This window comes from Chiloscyllium plagiosum, unplaced genomic scaffold, assembly GCF_037043375.1.
Source record: "Chiloscyllium plagiosum isolate Xiang-an unplaced genomic scaffold, Cpla_swu_hap1 HiC_scaffold_3, whole genome shotgun sequence".
NCBI classification, from domain to species: domain Eukaryota; kingdom Metazoa; phylum Chordata; class Chondrichthyes; order Orectolobiformes; family Hemiscylliidae; genus Chiloscyllium; species Chiloscyllium plagiosum.
In genome coordinates this window covers 134,762,755-134,780,488 of record NW_028270141.1, presented here as the reverse complement: position 1 = coordinate 134,780,488, position 17,734 = coordinate 134,762,755, and the positions used below count along the sequence as shown (strand labels likewise).

General features: G+C 43.3%; 1 protein-coding gene across 2 annotated transcripts; it reads left to right on the top strand.

Moving 5' to 3' along the window:
* The first annotated feature begins 480 nt into the window (after positions 1–480).
* LOC122548487 (uncharacterized) lies at positions 481–16,168 on the top strand. 2 transcript variants are annotated; one of them, XM_087983547.1, is made up of 2 exons: positions 481–4,966; positions 6,394–6,591. In XM_087983547.1, the coding sequence occupies exons 1-2, from the start codon at positions 795–797 to the stop codon at positions 6,416–6,418; spliced, it is 4,197 nt and encodes a 1,398-aa protein (XP_087839673.1). In that variant the 5' UTR covers positions 481–794; the 3' UTR covers positions 6,419–6,591. The 2 variants fall into 2 exon arrangements, with proteins under 2 accessions (XP_087839673.1, XP_087839672.1); XM_087983546.1 differs by lacking the exon at positions 6,394–6,591 and adding an exon at positions 14,705–16,168 and having other exon boundaries at positions 497–4,966.
* The last annotated feature ends 1,566 nt before the right edge of the window (positions 16,169–17,734 follow it).

Sequence of the window (17,734 nt, the reverse complement as noted above, 5' to 3'; positions counted from 1 at the left end):
ATCAACTGGCATAACAACTATAACTACACTTCAACAGTAACTCACTGACTAAATGATTTGCGAAGTCTAGAGGAGCTTGAAGATGGCAGTTCTTTCTTTGTTTCTTTCTACTCACCACTGGTTGAGGTTGAGAGTTAACTGGCAGATGAAACCATAGGGTTAAGAGACTCAGCAACCTTCACCGTGGTGCAGACTATTGCAGCAACTGCCGTCCTTGCCCCGGTAAATCAAAATCTCAAGATCAGATTTGTTTGTTGGAAAATATATTGGTTTTAAGGAAAGCTTTAGTGTTAAATATAGTAAAATCTAGAGCTCTCAAATATTTACTTCCTACTAACTCCAAAGGTTTTATAAACTGGTCCCCATATCTAATCATTAAAATCACCAGATAGTCTTTAATTAGCACTGTTTATTAAGTTCCATGTGTTACAAATGAAATCAACTGACCGAGCCGGATTAACCTGATAAGCTTAAAATCTTATTCTTAGAAGCAAGGCAGGTGATGCATTTAATCCAAAGGCTCTGTGTCGCGAAGCTGGTGAACAAGGGGTTGGGAACTTTCAGCACATCAAAATAGAGACCCCTGAATCAGCCTGGTCACTGGAATGGTTTTATTATATGTTTTAAAGAAGGACCGAAGTCTCGAAGATCTGTCAAATTCCAAACTTTCAGCGGCCGTGAATGATGATTGAAGTCAAACCAAGCAAGAGCATCTGGAGGTGACAGGACGAGCTGCTGCATAGTGCTGACATTTCTGTGCCGATCGGTATGAGGTTGTCGCTTTGAAAGCAGCAATGGGGTGTGCGCCGTCTCACAGTGAAATAATCCAACACCTCGCAAAAAACACCTTGAGGCCTCTGAAGAAATCCACAGCGCAAGGATCGGCAGATAGGACACACACTGAGACCCAAACCCACTCGGTCAGTGGAGGGTCAGGCAACTCTGACAGCGACTCCTTTGAGAATGGTCAGGAAAATGCCATCCAGCTGAGAGGTGAAGAGGACCAGCATAACACAGAAAGGAGCTATTGCCAGAACCTGCCTGACTTGGCAGTGCCTGCTCGAACACCCAAATTTTACAATGAAGAAACAAAGAGAGAAGAATTGGCAGCTGGTACCAAGGTGGCAGTGTCAGAGGTTACAGTTTCGCAGAAGTATGTACCTTGGGAATTTGCTGAACAGAAACAGCACCCACAAAGCGATAGCAACTCAGCTCAGCAACCCAGGAGAAGCAGGAAACAAAAATGTCGTCAGACCCCCACGCAGGTCAGGAGAACCAAACAGAGGGAAAAGAGTCGTTCTCGATCAGTGGACGAAGAGAAAGTAGATTTTCCCACCTCCATGGTTAATGCCCACCAAGCCGTGTATGCTTACCTTAACCCCAGCCTTTCCAAATACGATGCAATTTTGCATTTAATTGAGCAAGCCGCACAGACTCAACTAATCCTCCAGCAGATGGTGAGCTTCTTGACACTGCGCTTCGAGGAGGTAAACTGCATCCTACAGGAAATAGCTGGTGAAGGTGAGAGGCTAGTGAAGGATGTTGGAGCACAGCTTGCGTGGCCTGCTGGAATAGGAGCCCCACAAGAACAACCCGATCTCCTGCAACAACTGCTGTTGTACACTGTCAACAAGATGCAGGCAACCAATGGGACAGTGACCTCCCTGACGACCTCAGCCCTGCAGGAAGCATGCACATACCTGCATTCAGCCAAGGACACTTTACAGAACAAATTAATGGTAAAACAGGGAGTGGATGAGCGGCTGCAAAAAATGATAGTTCAATTGGAGGCCTGCGCACGGCAACAACCTCACAGCAAACCCAGGGACCAAGCCCTTCATTCAGAGGATAGTGGCATTGGAGGAGAGACTGATTCCATGAAAGAATACTGGAACCCTGAGAAATGTGGACGGTGTACAAGTTCAGATTCCAATGCACATCTCTTAAGCAGAGATTCTCATCCGCACCCTTCACGTATACAAGAAACCCTTTCTCACATAACAGTCTGTACTTCAAAATCATATGATACTGCTGTTGATCATCAATTAAAAGGCACCTTTTACTCGACTCATGAGGAGAAAGTATCATCCTCTGTGTCAGTCAGTACATCTCAATATGCACAAATCCAGAATAGATCATTCGGCTCTTTTGAGTCACTAATGAGCACTGATTGTGAGGCCTTTATTCGGACAGAGTCAATGGATTTCTGCTCCCTGGGTGAAGATGAAGAAGAAGAAACTATTTCAGACATAATTGTCAATGGGACACCCCAGCGGCCCTGGTCATCCCCTCCAGAAAGTGAAGCTGTGTGGTCTATTCCAAAAAGGATGGACATTCCAGAGAATGAAGAAATGACCATTAAGATGAAAGATGCCATTAGTGGCAAAATCCAGTTCGTCCCAATCAACCCGGGGTCAAACGCTTGGTCAGATGAAGAGGGCAAATTGCGTCCAGTCAGACCAAGTACTGCCAAGGGTGGCAAAACTCGTGTTGTCAAAAAGCGGCGATCAAAGTCCGCTGAGTCACTAAAAAGCAAGGCAGAGGACCCAACCTTGCTGGAGCTTCAGAGAACCCAAAAGGATCTGAGCAGGCGGCTGGAGAAGATGCTGCAGCCCAAAAGTGAAAACAGCAAGGGAGGCTTTGAACAGAGGAAGATGCTAGCAATGCCAAAGCTGCCAACCAGTCTGCCTGGCACAGGCCAGACAGTGCCTAGCAACAAGCTGAAAGCCTCCCTCCACAGCAACTTTAGTATTCTGCCCAGTCAAGAGAAAATGCACCTCAGGAAAATCCCTGCTGGGTCATGCTACCAGACCCAGACCCAAAACCAAATTGATACTCAAATCCAGGCGCTGCAGACACAGAATCAGAACCACACCCAGGCCCAGACCCAAGACCAAATCCAGAACCATGCCCACATGCAGTCTGAGGACCAAGCTCAGGATCAGAGCCAGGAGTCCCAGACCCAGACCCAGACTGGGGCTCAGGTTCTTGCTGAAGAAAAGCAAGTGATGTCCTGTCCTACTGCCATTCGCAAGCAGCGGACAGGGGTGCAGGGACTGATCACCACCTTCAGCCAGAGAAGTGCTGGCCTAACAACCAGAGATGCCCCTCTCCCTCCCCCGACTCTCGACCTGGAAACACGCAGTCGGGTGGCCGGGTTGGGACCAGCCCCGGCCCCAGCAGGAACCAGTGGGAGAGGTCCCGTCACCAGCAGTTCCCACAAGCTGCAGGCTGGCGACCAACCCTGGCCACAATACAAAATCATTAACCTCCGCTACGCTGGGGCCTTTTGCAGCCCTCAGGAAAATGGAACGACCGAGCGCCCTCCCAAGGCCAGCAGACCAGGGCCCTCGACCGAGAGAGAGGCCGAGGCCAATTCATCCATCGATGAAGCAGCGGCTCCAGCCAAACTCTCCCAACACTTCTCCACCTTCCAATCCTGTCGAGCTGAAGCGGGAAGCCCAGCTCCCAGTCCTTCACCCCCCGACTCGAAGAAGGCCTTCCTCACCACCACCCTGCCATCCCGAAATCTCTACCTACCGGTGGGTTACACCACACCCTCTGCTTCCAGAAAGAGATGGCCAAATATGATCTGGGGCTCCGAACAGCCGAACCTACCCGCCACTCAGGACGAACTGAGCTCCCCGGTTAGCCCTCCTCCAGTGTCCGTTAAATCGCCCGGCCTCGCAATAGGCATTCTCCCACCCAGCCTCACGATGGGCACTCTCCCGCCCGGACACCCGGTCCATCATCAACTGCCGAGTCCCCCGGTCCATCGTCAAACTCCGAATCCCCCGGTCCATCGCCAACCGCCCAGTCCCCCGGTCCATCGTCAAACTCCGAGTCCCCCGGTCCATCGCCAACCGCCCAGTCCCCCAGTCCATCGTCAAACTCCGAGTCCCCCGGTCCATCGCCAACCGCACAGTCCCCCAGTCCATCGTCAAACTCCGAGTCCCCCGGTCCATCGCCAACCGCCGAGTCCCCCGGTCCATCGCCAACCGCCGAGTCCCCCGGTCCATCGTCAAACCCCGAGTCCCCTGGTCCATTGCCAACCGCCCAGTCCCCCGGTCCATCGCCAACCGCCCAGTCCCCCGGTCCATCGCCAACCGCCGGGTCCCCCGGTCCATCGTCAAACCCAGAGTCCCCCGGTCCATCACCAGCCGCCCAGTCCTCCGGTCCATCGTCAAACCCCGAGTCCCCCGGTCCATCGTCAAACTCCGAGACCCCCGGTCCATCGTCAAACTCCGAGTCCCCCGGTCCATCGCCAACCGCCCAGTCCCCCGGTCCATCGCCAACCACCCAGTCCCCCAGTCCATCGTCAAACCCCGAGTTCCCCGGTCCATCGCCAACCGCCCAGTCCCCCGGTCCATCGTCAACTGCCCAGTGCCCCGGTCCATCGCCAACCGCCGAGTCCTCTGGTCCATCGCCAACTGCCCAGTCCCCCGGTCCATTGCCAACCGCCGAGTCCTCTGGTCCATCGTCAACCACCCAGTCCCCCGGTCCATCGTCAACTGCCCAGTCCCCCGGTCCATCGTCAAATCCCAAGTCCCCCAGTCCATCGCCAACTGCCCAGTCCCCCGACAGCGATCAACAGCGTTCCTCTGCAAAAAAGACCCCTTGACCGCACCGAGAAACCTGGATCCAACGCCTCATCCATCTTCTGCCCGCTCTCCGACTCTATTTTTGAATCCCAGCCGCCTTCTCCACTAGTGGACAGAGTGAATACAGCAGCTCAACTGCAAAGCATCATTTCGGGGGACATCAGCCCACTCACATCTAGAGTTGCATGGAAGAACAACTTCACAGTCAGGCAACCGAGCGACAGGCCGAGAAGGTTGACCTTGAGTGGTGTCCACCCACAACCTTTTGTCAAGAAGAATCACCTTCTTGACTTTAAATCTGGGATTCAGAACCGACTCTCTGCAACTAGTTCAGCTACAAGTGAACCCACTCTACACAGCATTGGGTAAGCTTTGTAATGCCTTCAATCTACACTGTACAGGCTTTCCTTGATGCGCTAGTCTGCGGGATATGAAGTTGGTAGTAGGCTGGGAAATAAAAGACACTGCATCCATATGGCACCTATCATGACCTCAGGACGTCGTAGAATGTTTAAGAAAGAACATTTTGTAGGCCGTAGGGCTGCTTGAGCATCCAACATATTTTCTTATCAACCTGTTACATACCTCTGCAAAGGGTAGGAGTGGACCTCAGGTCTCTTGGTTCAGAGGTAGGGACACTACCACTGCACCACAAGAGCCCCTTTAATAAAAGTGTGGCTACTCAGCCACCAACCCAGTCACTTGCCAAATCCTTTGATTTCCATTATACCAAAATTTATTTGCTGCTAATTATATACTTTTGAAGTTGCACCATAGGAAACATAATGACCCACAAACAGCAATGTGATAATGGCCAGGGAATGTGTGCCTGTTAAACAGAAATTTGCCATTTTGATGGTGCACACCCAGACACAGATATAACTGCAGGAGTACTCCGCTCCCTTATCAGTGTCAGATTGCAGGTCCACGGTTGATTAATTGAATAATTTGTAAACTTGTTGGATGGGATTACTTACAAATTTAAGAAAGAAGCTGAGTTCTCAGCCTACTCCTGGTCCTGGCCATTCATAGGTTTAAGCAGCGGACTATGGATGATTCAAGATTTTAGATGTCCTGCCTGTCTTTTGTGATTATGTTCATGCTCAGGCGTCCTTGGAGTGGGAACATAACAGTGTCCAGCAGTACCCATGAAGTCTTTTGGGGTGAGTGGTCACAATAAGGGCTGGAGTATATCATCTTCCCCTTCCAACACTATTTTATGAGCAGGTTTTGTTATTTGTTGAAAACATAAGATCTAGGTTCTTCCGTGGCACTCACCCAGCAGTCACCTTGCAATGGTATAACAGTGTAGTGCACATGATGGGTCACTTCTAATTTGCAGTAACTCTTTTTAAATAAACTTCATTGTTGGGGGTGGAGAAGGTGCAGCAATGTTTAAATTGACGTGGTGCTATTACTAAAGGTCTACAAAATCATGAAGAGTATAGACAGGGTAGATCGAGATAAGCTTTTTCCCAGGGTGAAGGATTCAATAATGAGAGGTTACGCTTTCAAGGTGAGAGGTGAAAACATGTGGCAAGAACTTCACACAGAGGGTGGTGGGTGCCTGGAATGCATTCCCAGCAGATGTAGTAGAAGCAGGCACGGTAGATTCATTTAAGATGCGTCTGGATAGATGCATGAGTAGGTGGGGAGCAGAGGGATACAGATGCTTAGGAATTGGGCGACAGGTTTAGACAGTGGATTTGGATTGGGTCAGGCTTGGACGGCCGAAGGTCCTGTTCCTGGGCTGTAAATTTTCTTTGTTCTTTGTACTCATCTGCCACAACAGATTGACAGTTAACTGGTCTAGCTGAATCATTGCTGGTGCAACCAACAGGACCCTCTTCTCATGCAGTATAAAATGGTGTCCTTAGTTGGGGGCGTAAGTATTTCTAGTATCATGCCATTATTTAGGTAACTTGATTCATTTGATCCTGTTGTCAAAGTCTGGACCTGGTATGAAAAAAATAAATAAATAAAATGGTGTCCTTTTTTGTTTCAAACCTGTCTTTTGTGTTTTAGTTCTGCAGAGTAAAAATGAAAAGCTTCATCTTCTCATCTCCTTTTAACAATGTATTAATTCTGTACTACCAAGCAATTCATTATTCCACCTTCTCCTCGCTATCGATCTCTTTGTTAACAGAAATAGGTACTTCCTAATCAGTCGAAACCCCTAAACTTTATACATCTCAATAAAAGTACCCTTTAGCAACCTCTGCTCCAATGTAGCCTATCCAGTCTTTCTCCAGACTCAAAATTTCCATTGTCCTTACAACAGTCTTATAAATTTCTTCTGGAGCCTTTGATTACATCCTTCATGTAATGCAGTAACCAGAAGTGTCTGTAATACTCCAGCTGTAATCTTGTTTTCTAGTTCTATAGCTCTAGTATAACTTCCCTACTCTTGTATGATAGGCCTCAGTCAACACAGGAAGGTATCTGTACATCTCCTTGACAAACCTTTCTCCTGTTCTGCTACCTTTAGTGATCTGTAGATATACACGCTATAGCCACACTGTCCCTCTGCATTTTTCAGAATCTTACCATTTGCTTTGTTGCCCAAATACATTATAGACAGTCCCAATTTATAGCGCTCACCAAAGGTTACCAATGCTCTTAAAATTAAGAATATGATCTCATTTGGAGATGTCATTTTAAAAGATCCAACATACAAACATTTCCTATACTTACAAATGACAATTTCATCTTGTCTTGTATCAAGTTGCGACTTGCAAACAAATCGACTTGCAAACAGACATCAGAACAGAACCGTTTGCACCCCAGGGATTGTGTCTCAAGTGAATTCCAGTTGACACTATTTTACCAACTGACCAGCACATTCATATCTCCTTAAAGTCTACAACTTTCCTCCCTGCTATCAACCAGATAGCCAACTTTCATATATCAGCATAGTTCCTCATTTTGATGCTCCATTTAAGTACAAATCATTGATTCATTTGAGAAATAGCAAGATGCCCAGTACTGAGGCCTACAGAACCTCACTAGTAACAAAACCATCCATCGACTATTACCCTTTACTTCTGCCACTGAGCCAATTTGAATCCCATGAGTTTGAGATTTGTTGATCAGTCTGTTTGGAATTTGCCAAAAGTCTTGTTCAATTTAATGGTAACCACATCAAACATGCTACTGTCATTGTTGGAGACCAGAGTTGAAACATGTGGTGCTGGAAAAGCGCAGCAGGCCAGGCAGCATCTGAGGAGCAGGAGAATCAACGTTTTGGGCATAAGCCCTTCTTCGGGAATGAGGCTGGTGTGCCAAGCGGGCTGAGATAAAACTCCGCCCCCCGCCCCCCCCCGCTCCTTTTTAGCTCAGCTCGCTTGGCACACCAGCCTCATTCCCGAAGAAGGGCTTATGCCCAAAACGTTGATTTTCCTGCTCCTCGGATGCTGCCTGGCCTGCTGAGCTTTTCCAGCACCACACTTTTCAACAATGCTACTGTCAATGACTCGTCTTAATGCTTCTTTAGAAAAATTCAGTCAGCTTAGGTATAACTTTCTATTCACAATCCATGCTGACTGTTTTTGATTAATTTAGGCCTTCCATATGACAATTAATGTTGCATCTCAAAGTTTTTTCCAATAATTCACTCACCAGTGGAAATTAGGCTGACTGGTTTATAACTACTTGACCTACTCTTTACTCCCATTTAGGAGCAACAGTGTGATTTTAGCTGTGCTCTAGTCTATAGACAGAGAGGATTGGAAAATCATGGTTTGCAGTAATGACTTCAGAGGTTTTTTTTGCAATTCCATTATACTATTCAAAAAATGTTTTCCAGGTATCAGTTATTCATTCGTGAAGAAGTGCTTCCCGACAAGAGTCTTCAACTTGCCTTTTGTAGATCTTGTATGCAAAGGCCTCGATTCGAGTGAAGCATTTAGTTTTTGGCACTGCATGTTGTACAGGATGTGTGCAGATTCATCAAAATTTTACCAGACTTGTAAGGGTTAAACTATAAGCTCAGTTTCAGATGAACCTGACTTGTATTATATGTTAGAACAATAAATTAGTTGTCTCCTTTTCATCCACTCAAGACCACCAATTCTGCCAGTGAAGGTAGATCCTTCAAGGAACCATGCAGGTGAAACGTGGACATCAGTATAGGTTAGATTCCTTACAGTTCGGAAACAGGTCCTTTGGCCCAACCAGTCCACACCGACCTTCCGAAGAGTAACCCATCCAGACCCATTTCCCTCTGACCAATGCACCTAACACTACGGGCAATTTAGAATGGGCAATTCACTTGACCTGCACATCTTTGGACTGTGGGAGGAAACCCACACAGACACGGGGAGAATGTGCAAACTCCACACAGACAGTCACCCAAGGCTGTAATTGAACGTGGGACCCTGATGCTGTGAGGCAGCAGGGCTAACCACTGAGCCACTGTGCCGCCCCCAATACTTAGCATTTTAATGAAATGACAATCGACTGCAGGAAATTTACCTATTCTTGGAGTTTGGCATAACAGCAATGAAATATCAGAGACAAAAGGAACATGGAGCAGCTCAAAAGATTTAGTCCTGCTGAGTACAGAAACAAACCTATAAAATGTGAAATAAAGACACAAAAAGCTGGAAGTATATAGCATACCCAGACCTCTGTTGAGAGAGCAAGGGATTTCATGATTAGGATAATGACTTCTCATCAGAACGGGAGCATGCCCTTGCTCCCCCAGAGATTTTCTGTGGCTCAGTACACATTCCAATAGGCTGGGCCTAGCCAGCGATAGCTCATGCTAGATTTGATACTTTGCAAAGTTCACAGAGCAAACCAATCAGAATCTGATGCCTGTGAAAAAATTATAACCTTTATGTAATATCAAAAGATGAGGAGGAAGGAAGAGTAGGAAGGAGATAAAAGAATTAGTGAAGTTAATGAAATTGAAGTCATATAATGTTGGTAATAAGGAGTTACCCATTTGTGAAAGTCCTCTTTGCTTTTGTTTGAATGGACTTGGTTAGAGACAAAAAAAACTGCAGATACTGAAATTCAAGGTAGACAAGCAGGAGGCTGGAAGAACACAGCAAGGCAGGCAGCATCAGCAGGTGGAGGACTCAACATGCTGCCTGGCTGGGGTGTTCTTCCAGCCTCCTGCTTGTCTACCTTGAATAGTGTAATGGAATTGCAAAAAAAACCTCTGAAGTCATTACTGCAAACCATGATTTTCCAATCCTCTCTGTCTATAGACTAGAGTACAGCTAAAGTCACACTGTTGCTCCTAAATGGGAGTAAAGAGTAGGTCAAGTTGTTATAAACCAGTCAGCCTAATTTCCACTGGTGAGTGAATTATTGGAAAAAACTTTGAGGTGCAACATTAATTGTCATATGGAAGGCCTAAATTAATCAAAAACAATCAGCATGGATTGTGAATAGAAAGTTATACCTAAGCTGACTGAATTTTTCTAAAGAAGCATTAAGACGAGTCATTGACAGTAGCATTGTTGAAAAGTGTGGTGCTGGAAAAGCGCAGCAGGCCAGGCAGCATCCGAGGAGCAGGAGAATCAACGTTTTGGGCATAAGCCCTTCTTCGGGAATGAGGCTGGTGTGCCAAGCGGGCTGAGATAAAAGGTAGCGGGGTGTGGGAGATTTATCACAGCCCGCTTGGCACACCAGCCTCATTCCTGAAGAAGGGCTTATGCCCAAAACATTGATTCTCCTGCTCCTCGGATGCTGCCTGGCCTGCTGCGCTTTTCCAGCACCACACTTTTCAACTCTGGTCTCCAACAATGACAGTAGCATGTTTGATGTGGTTACCATTAAATTGAACAAGACTTTTGGCAAATTCCAAACAGACTGATCAACAAATCTCAAACTCATGGGATTCAAATTGGCTCAGTGGCAGAAGTAAAGGGTAATAGTCGATGGATGGTTTTGTTACTAGTGAGGTTCTGTAGGCCTCAGTACTGGGCATCTTGCTATTTCTCAAATGAATCAATGATTTGTACTTAAATGGAGCATCAAAATGAGGAACTATGCTGATATATGAAAGTTGGCTATCTGGTTGATAGCAGGGAGGAAAGTTGTAGACTTTAAGGAGATATGAATGTGCTGGTCAGTTGGTAAAATAGTGTCAACTGGAATTCACTTGAGACACAATCCCTGGGGTGCAAACGGTTCTGTTCTGATGTCTGTTTGCAAGTCGATTTGTTTGCAAGTCGCAACTTGATACAAGACAAGTTGAAATTGTCATTTGTAAGTATAGGAAATGTTTGTATGTTGGATCTTTTAAAATGACATCTCCAAATGAGATCATATTCTTAATTTTACAAGCATTGGTAACCTTTGGTAAGCGCTATAAATTGGGACTGTCTATAATGTATTTGGGCAACAAAGCAAATGGTAAGATTCTGAAAAATGCAGAGGGACAGTGTGGCTATAGCGTGTATATCTACAGATCACTAAAGGTAGCAGAACAGGAGAAAAGTTTGTCAAGGAGATGTACAGATACCTTCCTGTGTTGACTGAGGCCTATCATACAAGAGTAGGGAAGTTATACTAGAGCTATAGAACTAGAAAACAAGATTACAGCTGGAGTATTACAGACACTTCTGGTTACTACATTACATGAAGGATGTAATCAAAGACTCCAGAAGAAATTTATAAGACTGTTGTAAGGACAATGGAAATTTTGAGTCTGTAGAAAGACTGGATAGGCTACATTGGAGCAGAGGTTGCTAAAGGGTACTTTTATTGAGATGTATAAAGTTTAGGGGTTTCGACTGATTAGGAAGAACCTATTTCTGTTAACAAAGAGATCGATAGCGAGGAGAAGGTGGAATAATGAATTGCTTGGTAGTACAGAATTAATACATTGTTAAAAGGAGATGAGAAGATGAAGCTTTTCATTTTTACTCTGCAGAACTAAAACACAAAAGACAGGTTTGAAACAAAAAAGGACACCATTTTATTTATTTATTCTTGAATGGCCCAGCCAGGCAGCATGTTGAGTCCTCCACCTGCTGATGCTGCCTGCCTTGTTGTGTTCTTCCAGCCTCCTGCTTGTCTACCTTTGTTTGAACAAAGGCAAAACTTTAAGTAAAGTGTATAGCTTAATGACCTTATTCAATTTCATAAAAGTTGTACTTTAATGACCATGGTTTTGTAATGCTAAAAATACCTGATTACATATAATTAAATTGATCGCGAATATTTAATATGACAAAAACTTAAGAAGTATTTCAATGACTGAGAGATGTGGGATGTGCTGAAATAGTAAAGGATGCTACACAAATGTAACTTCTCTCTTTATATTGGGTCCTCATCACATTTTTTTTACTGTAATATCTGCAATTTCTTTAGAAAAGGCTCTCCAACTCTGCATGGACCAAGAAAGGAAAATATTTCCATTTAACTTATTCTGTAGACTAGTATTCTTTAAATATCTTCCCAGCTGCTTCCCATTATTTTTCCATGCTATCTCCCTCCACTGTCCCTCGATGTCCATTAAACATATTCACCTGTGCTCTGTAACAGGTAACTAAATCTAAACTATCCATGCATCATCTTATCTCCCTCTTATTTACACTGCTTATGATTTTTGCTGTTTATGACAATTCAAATATTATAATGGTATTATTGTTCCCATAAGAATCTTCAATATGTAACTACTATCTCCACTCAGTCTTCTGTTTCCCAAACTGAACAGTCCCAGGAATTTTAGGCCGTCCTCATAACTTAGCTGGATTGAGTTAGGAATTAAATGGTTGATCCTATTTCATACTACCCCCAATGTCTGAATGTCCTTGAAAGTGTGGCAACGGAATATGAATTAGATTAATTAAACCATTACATAAGTTGATCTGTTAAGTGAAGAGCTATGAATAAGATGAAATAATTATTGAGTATTTCTGTACTGAAGGAAATGGAAGTGATGGAGAAAGTGAAGGTTAGGAAGTTGCATGGTTGTACAGAATTTGAATATTATTGAAAACCAAAGACATTGCTGAAGCTGTCTGTTCACCAGTGGTATAAGTTGCTGTGATTGTTTGAAATTTGGCATTCTTGCTTTTATCCTCAAGTCAGAAAGCTTCAACAACATGTATTGCTGTTCAGTGCCATGAAAATTCTAGAAGTTCTGAATTGTCTTCTCAATGTAGCAGCTTTAGCAGTGTTGTTTGATTGCTCGTAACATTGCTTGTCAGTGTCATCATCTTCCCACAAAGTTGACTGTCATGGATATCTATCTCTATCTCTATCTGTCCTGTGCTTTTCTTGGACATTTTATAGGTCAGCTGCATCCAGTCCATTATGTCAACCAGCGACCTTTTCTTCTACTTCTCTTGCCTACATCTTCATTGTCTTCCAACAATTGTCTGTCTCCCACTTGCACTAATGATGTAACCAAATATTTTATCTATCTTACTTTGAGAGAATGCACTAAGTTCCTTCTATTGCCAGTCATTTCTAGCAGTTTCACTTACTTTTATCTTGTCTATTCTACCCAGTTTCAAATAATATTGGCTATATAAAAGCATGATATGCCTAACATATTTTCTTATCCCAAGACATCCAACCCTTGCAGAATCAATACAAGGTAGTTACCAAAACCTCAAATAGGGAATTCTCTCTTCAGAATGGAGTGAATGAAGAACATTCTAGAAAAAGGGAGAATTGCGTCAGAGAGTCATACAGCATGGAAAGACCCTTCGGTCCAATTAATCCACACCGATCAAGTTTTCCCAAACAACTATTCCTACCTACCCGTTTTTGACCATATCCCTCCAAACCTTTCCTATTCATGTGTTTGTCCAAATGTCTTTTAAAGGTGGAATTTGATAACTATATGAAGGAAATGAAAAGAGAGTAAAGATAGAAGAAGAAGAGTGGGAGGAGACTTGAGTGGAGCATAAACTGCTTGGGCCGAATCCTTCAGCTTAGTCACTGATTTGGAGGAATCACTTTCACCACAGGAATTCAGATCACTTCGATGTGTCTCTTCTGAACTGTGTGTACGATCTACAAGGTGCACGGCGGAAATTCACCAAAGATCTTCAGACAGCACCTTCCAAACCCACGACCATTTTCAGCTAGGGGGACAAGAGCAACAGATACATAGGAACAGTACTACCTTCAAGTTCCCCTCCAAGCCACTCACCATCCTTACTTGGAAATGTATTATCATTCCTTCAGTTTCATTGGGTCATAATCCTGGAATTTCCCTCCCCAGTGACATCATGGGTCAACCCACAGCAGTTAGATGACAGAAGTTCCAAAAAGATAGCTCATCACCACCATCTCAAGGGCATCTGGAAACGGGCAATAAATGCTGGCCAGCCAGCTGTGCCCACATCCCACAATGAATAGAATAAAAGCTTTTTCTTTCTCTGTGATGAGAGTTCCTGCCACAATGAATCATATCAGCTGCTTTTCCTTTTTACTGTCCCAAGAACAACAATATTTCAGGAACAAATACTTCAAATGAGTTCTGCGTAAAGGCTGGATTTTGGAACTGTTTGATCTTCTGCATTGAGCTTAACTTCGTGGTTCATAACAATTCACCAACTGGAGACAGTTGAGAGGACAAGATAGTGGAAGGAGGGACCAGAGCTCGGTATAGGGAGGGAGGAAACCGGGCAGGGAGGGGAAAGGGCAAGATACCAGGGAAAGAGGAGTCAAAGGAAAGGTACCGGGGAGGGAGGGGAAGAAGCCAGGGTCAGGGAAGGGAGAATCAGGACAGAGAATAAAGGGAGGGGAGAGGGGAATGAAGGCAAAGTAGTGGGGAGAGAGGGGACAAGGAAAGGTCCAGGAAAGGGAGGATCAGGACACAAAGGAACTCAAGGTACAGGAAAGGGAGGAGATGATGGTAAAGTACATGAGAGGAGATGAAAGCAGATTACAGGGGAAGGAATAGATGAAAGGATAAAGGAAGGGATGGGCAAGGTGGAGATGTTGGAAGAGGAAAGGTAGGTGATATTCTGGGGGTGAAACATTGTGAAACCGGAGGCTGAAAGAGTCTAGCTATACAATGGAGCATGATATTCAGTAGTGAAGGAGTTAAAATCTGTCTTGTGTGATTGGTATTATCATTAGCTTCTTACACTAATCCCACTGAACTATTTTTCTTCTGTCAACAGTTTAGATGGGAACTTTGAGAAAGATGATGATCCAAGGACAAGGCATTGTGTGTCAGAGATGAGAGGGGCTAGCCGTTCGATCTCCCACCCAGAACTGTGTATCGTTGGCCAGGGGCTTCAATGAGCCTTCCAGACATAACAATGTGCGATTTCCAATACTCCCTGTCCAGGATGACCTCAGATTATCTGGTTTTATAGTAGCGTGACAAAATAATCCTATCTGGCATGTACTTAGGGAAGTTGACCTATTTAAAATAATATGCACAACATATGGGAAAAGTGTGTACATGTTTTATCTTCTCAAGTGGGACTGGATGACTGTGAAATTTTGTGAAATTCTTCATTCACCTGTATGAGAACTTCCTTGGAATAGAATTGAAATGAAACAAATGGAATGAAAATCATCTGCTGGAGATTGAAGAGACTTTTATTAGTCCCACTCGAGCTCAACAATCTTCAGCATTGGTACAAAGAAATAAAAAATTATGAGGATTAATTTAAGTATAAGTAAACATTTGTCGTAGAATTTCCCTGAAAATTGAATAAATTGGGAACCTTTAGTTTGTGAAGGATCCCAAAATGCGAAACCTTACCAGTGAGAATGAGTCATCCACTGACTGTTTCTTGCAGACACAAAGTCCTGGAAAGACAATCTGGTGACAAGTTTCATGATCCACTGTTCTTTCCAATGACCCAAACAATTTTCTTGTCAGCCTCTTGTATTGTCTGTAATGAAACAATGAAGGAGTACAATTGGTACGATTGGAAAGCTGGACAGATAGGTTGAGCCCTCCAACCTTTTTGATGCAGAGCATTTAAAGATTTCCTCATTATTAGCCAATTTCATTAAGGATCACAGATTTTCCTTGCTTTTTCCCATTATCTGTGGCAAACGTCCTTGGTTTCCATGTGGTTGTCAAGCCTTCATTTGGAATTGAAATGAAGCATTGATGAATGTAGAAACAAAAACCCTATTGAATAATCAATATCTTATCACAGTAAACTCAAGCTTTTTCCTTGGCGTTTAAGAGTGCTGGTTTAATTAGCTCTAATTTGGCAGAATGATTTGATAAATCTGTTTGATTCCTCTATCAAAATCTGCTTTCAACAGAGAGCATACAAAATCTGTAGGAAGTGGGGGTGTGAGGTGGGGAGGGGATGGGGACTAGAACAAGTTAACTGGTATCACCTACAGAATCAGCATAAGTGAAGGCCAAGAGCCACCATACAGGATACCACCATGGGTATAGAGTGTAAAGGCAAAAATATGTTGCAGTGAAAAATTTAAATGAATATTTAACCTGTCTCTATTTTGCATTATGTCCTTTAAGAAAACAAAATCTCCATCCTGTTAAATACATACTGGAGAAGGAAGAATATTTAGGACTGTTGGAGAAGAGTAGTGAATGGGACTAAGATCTGGCAATAGGAACAATGGCTAAAAATAAATGAAATATCACAATGCAGCAGGCTATGATTTTTCCTTTCTCATAAAATAAAATCAAGAATTTTGTGAATGATTGAGTCAAACAGAAGTTGCCTCTCTCTCTGCCCCAGAACAAACTGTGACCTCCAGAATAGGCAATTGATTAAAACTGGGATCTGATTCACCTCAGCCAAAATCATATTTGTCCACTACAACACATATAGTTGCAGAATTAGGTGCGAGCATTTGAAAGATCAACAATCTGCCCAAATAATGGTTAATTAATGAAAGAGTGTCTGGCATAGAAACCCAAGTGCAGGAAATTATAGAAGAGCCTTTCCTGCTCTTACTTGAAAAACCACCCACAAATAAGATTATACAAAATAGTAAGCATTTCAGGTAATTTCTTGTCATCAAATATGGATTAAACTCCAGTAGAAAGGCTTGCTTGACTTTCATGAGTTGTCTGGAAAACCATAAGACATAGGAACAGAAGTGGGTCACTCAAACCATCAAGTCTGCTCTGCAATTCAATGAAATCACAGCTAATTTGATAGTCCTGAACTCCACTTTCCTACCTAACCCTCAATTCCCTTACTAGTTAACAATCTGATAAAGATTTCCACATATTCACTACCCTCAGATAAGAAACTCAGTCTTAAACGGGGAGCCCTTTGTACTGAGATTATGCCTTCCAGTCTTAGACTCTCCCACATCTCTCCTGAATGATTTTGTGAGAATCTTGTATGTTTCAATAAGGTCACCTGTCATTCTTCTATATTAGAAACAAGGCCCATTATTGCTGATAATATGTAACATTCAAAAACTAAGAATTAATGGGTACAAATTTTAAGGTGCTAAAGTGTTACATACCTCATTGAAATGGCCCTTAACTACTAACTACACATCAAGTGTTTTAGAGTCTCCAGATGAAACGTAAAAATATAGTTTAGCATTTAAAAGTAGGATGTTTTCAAAACAGATAATATTGTATTATTTAATACCAACACATGAAACACTGTACTGTGCAATATTTATTTTAAAAGGAAAATATAGATTGTTCTCCACAGACAAAAATCATTTGTAGCTGCTTGTTGGCTTTCTCGAGTGCTAATGCAACATATGTTTGGTTAATGTAACTTTGTGCAATTGTATAAACCAGGTGATATATGAAAAATGTAAAATTATCTATTCACTATTTATTGAGGTCGACTCAGCAGAAGTTCTGCTTGTGTTATTTTAATTGGTTTAAGGAATGAGTTAAACAAATAATTCAAATATCAAACAGTAGAAATTTCATCCAGACCTTGTTAACCAACATCTACACAGAAGTATCCCAACACTGTTACCTTTGTAAATTCACTCACAATTTACGTAGTTTTATCAGGGTCCTTGGACCAAAAATAGGCATTAGTTTAAAATTGGATGGAACGTTGAGTATTGTCAGTGACTTATCCTGAGTTCCATGAAATACGGGCATGACCTTTTGTATTTGCTGATCAAGAGGGTTGTAAACTAAGGAGTATAATGGTCAGATTGTAAGAACACATGTAGGGAATAAATGATAAATTGGGCTACTAGGTTTCTTACATCACATGACAGCA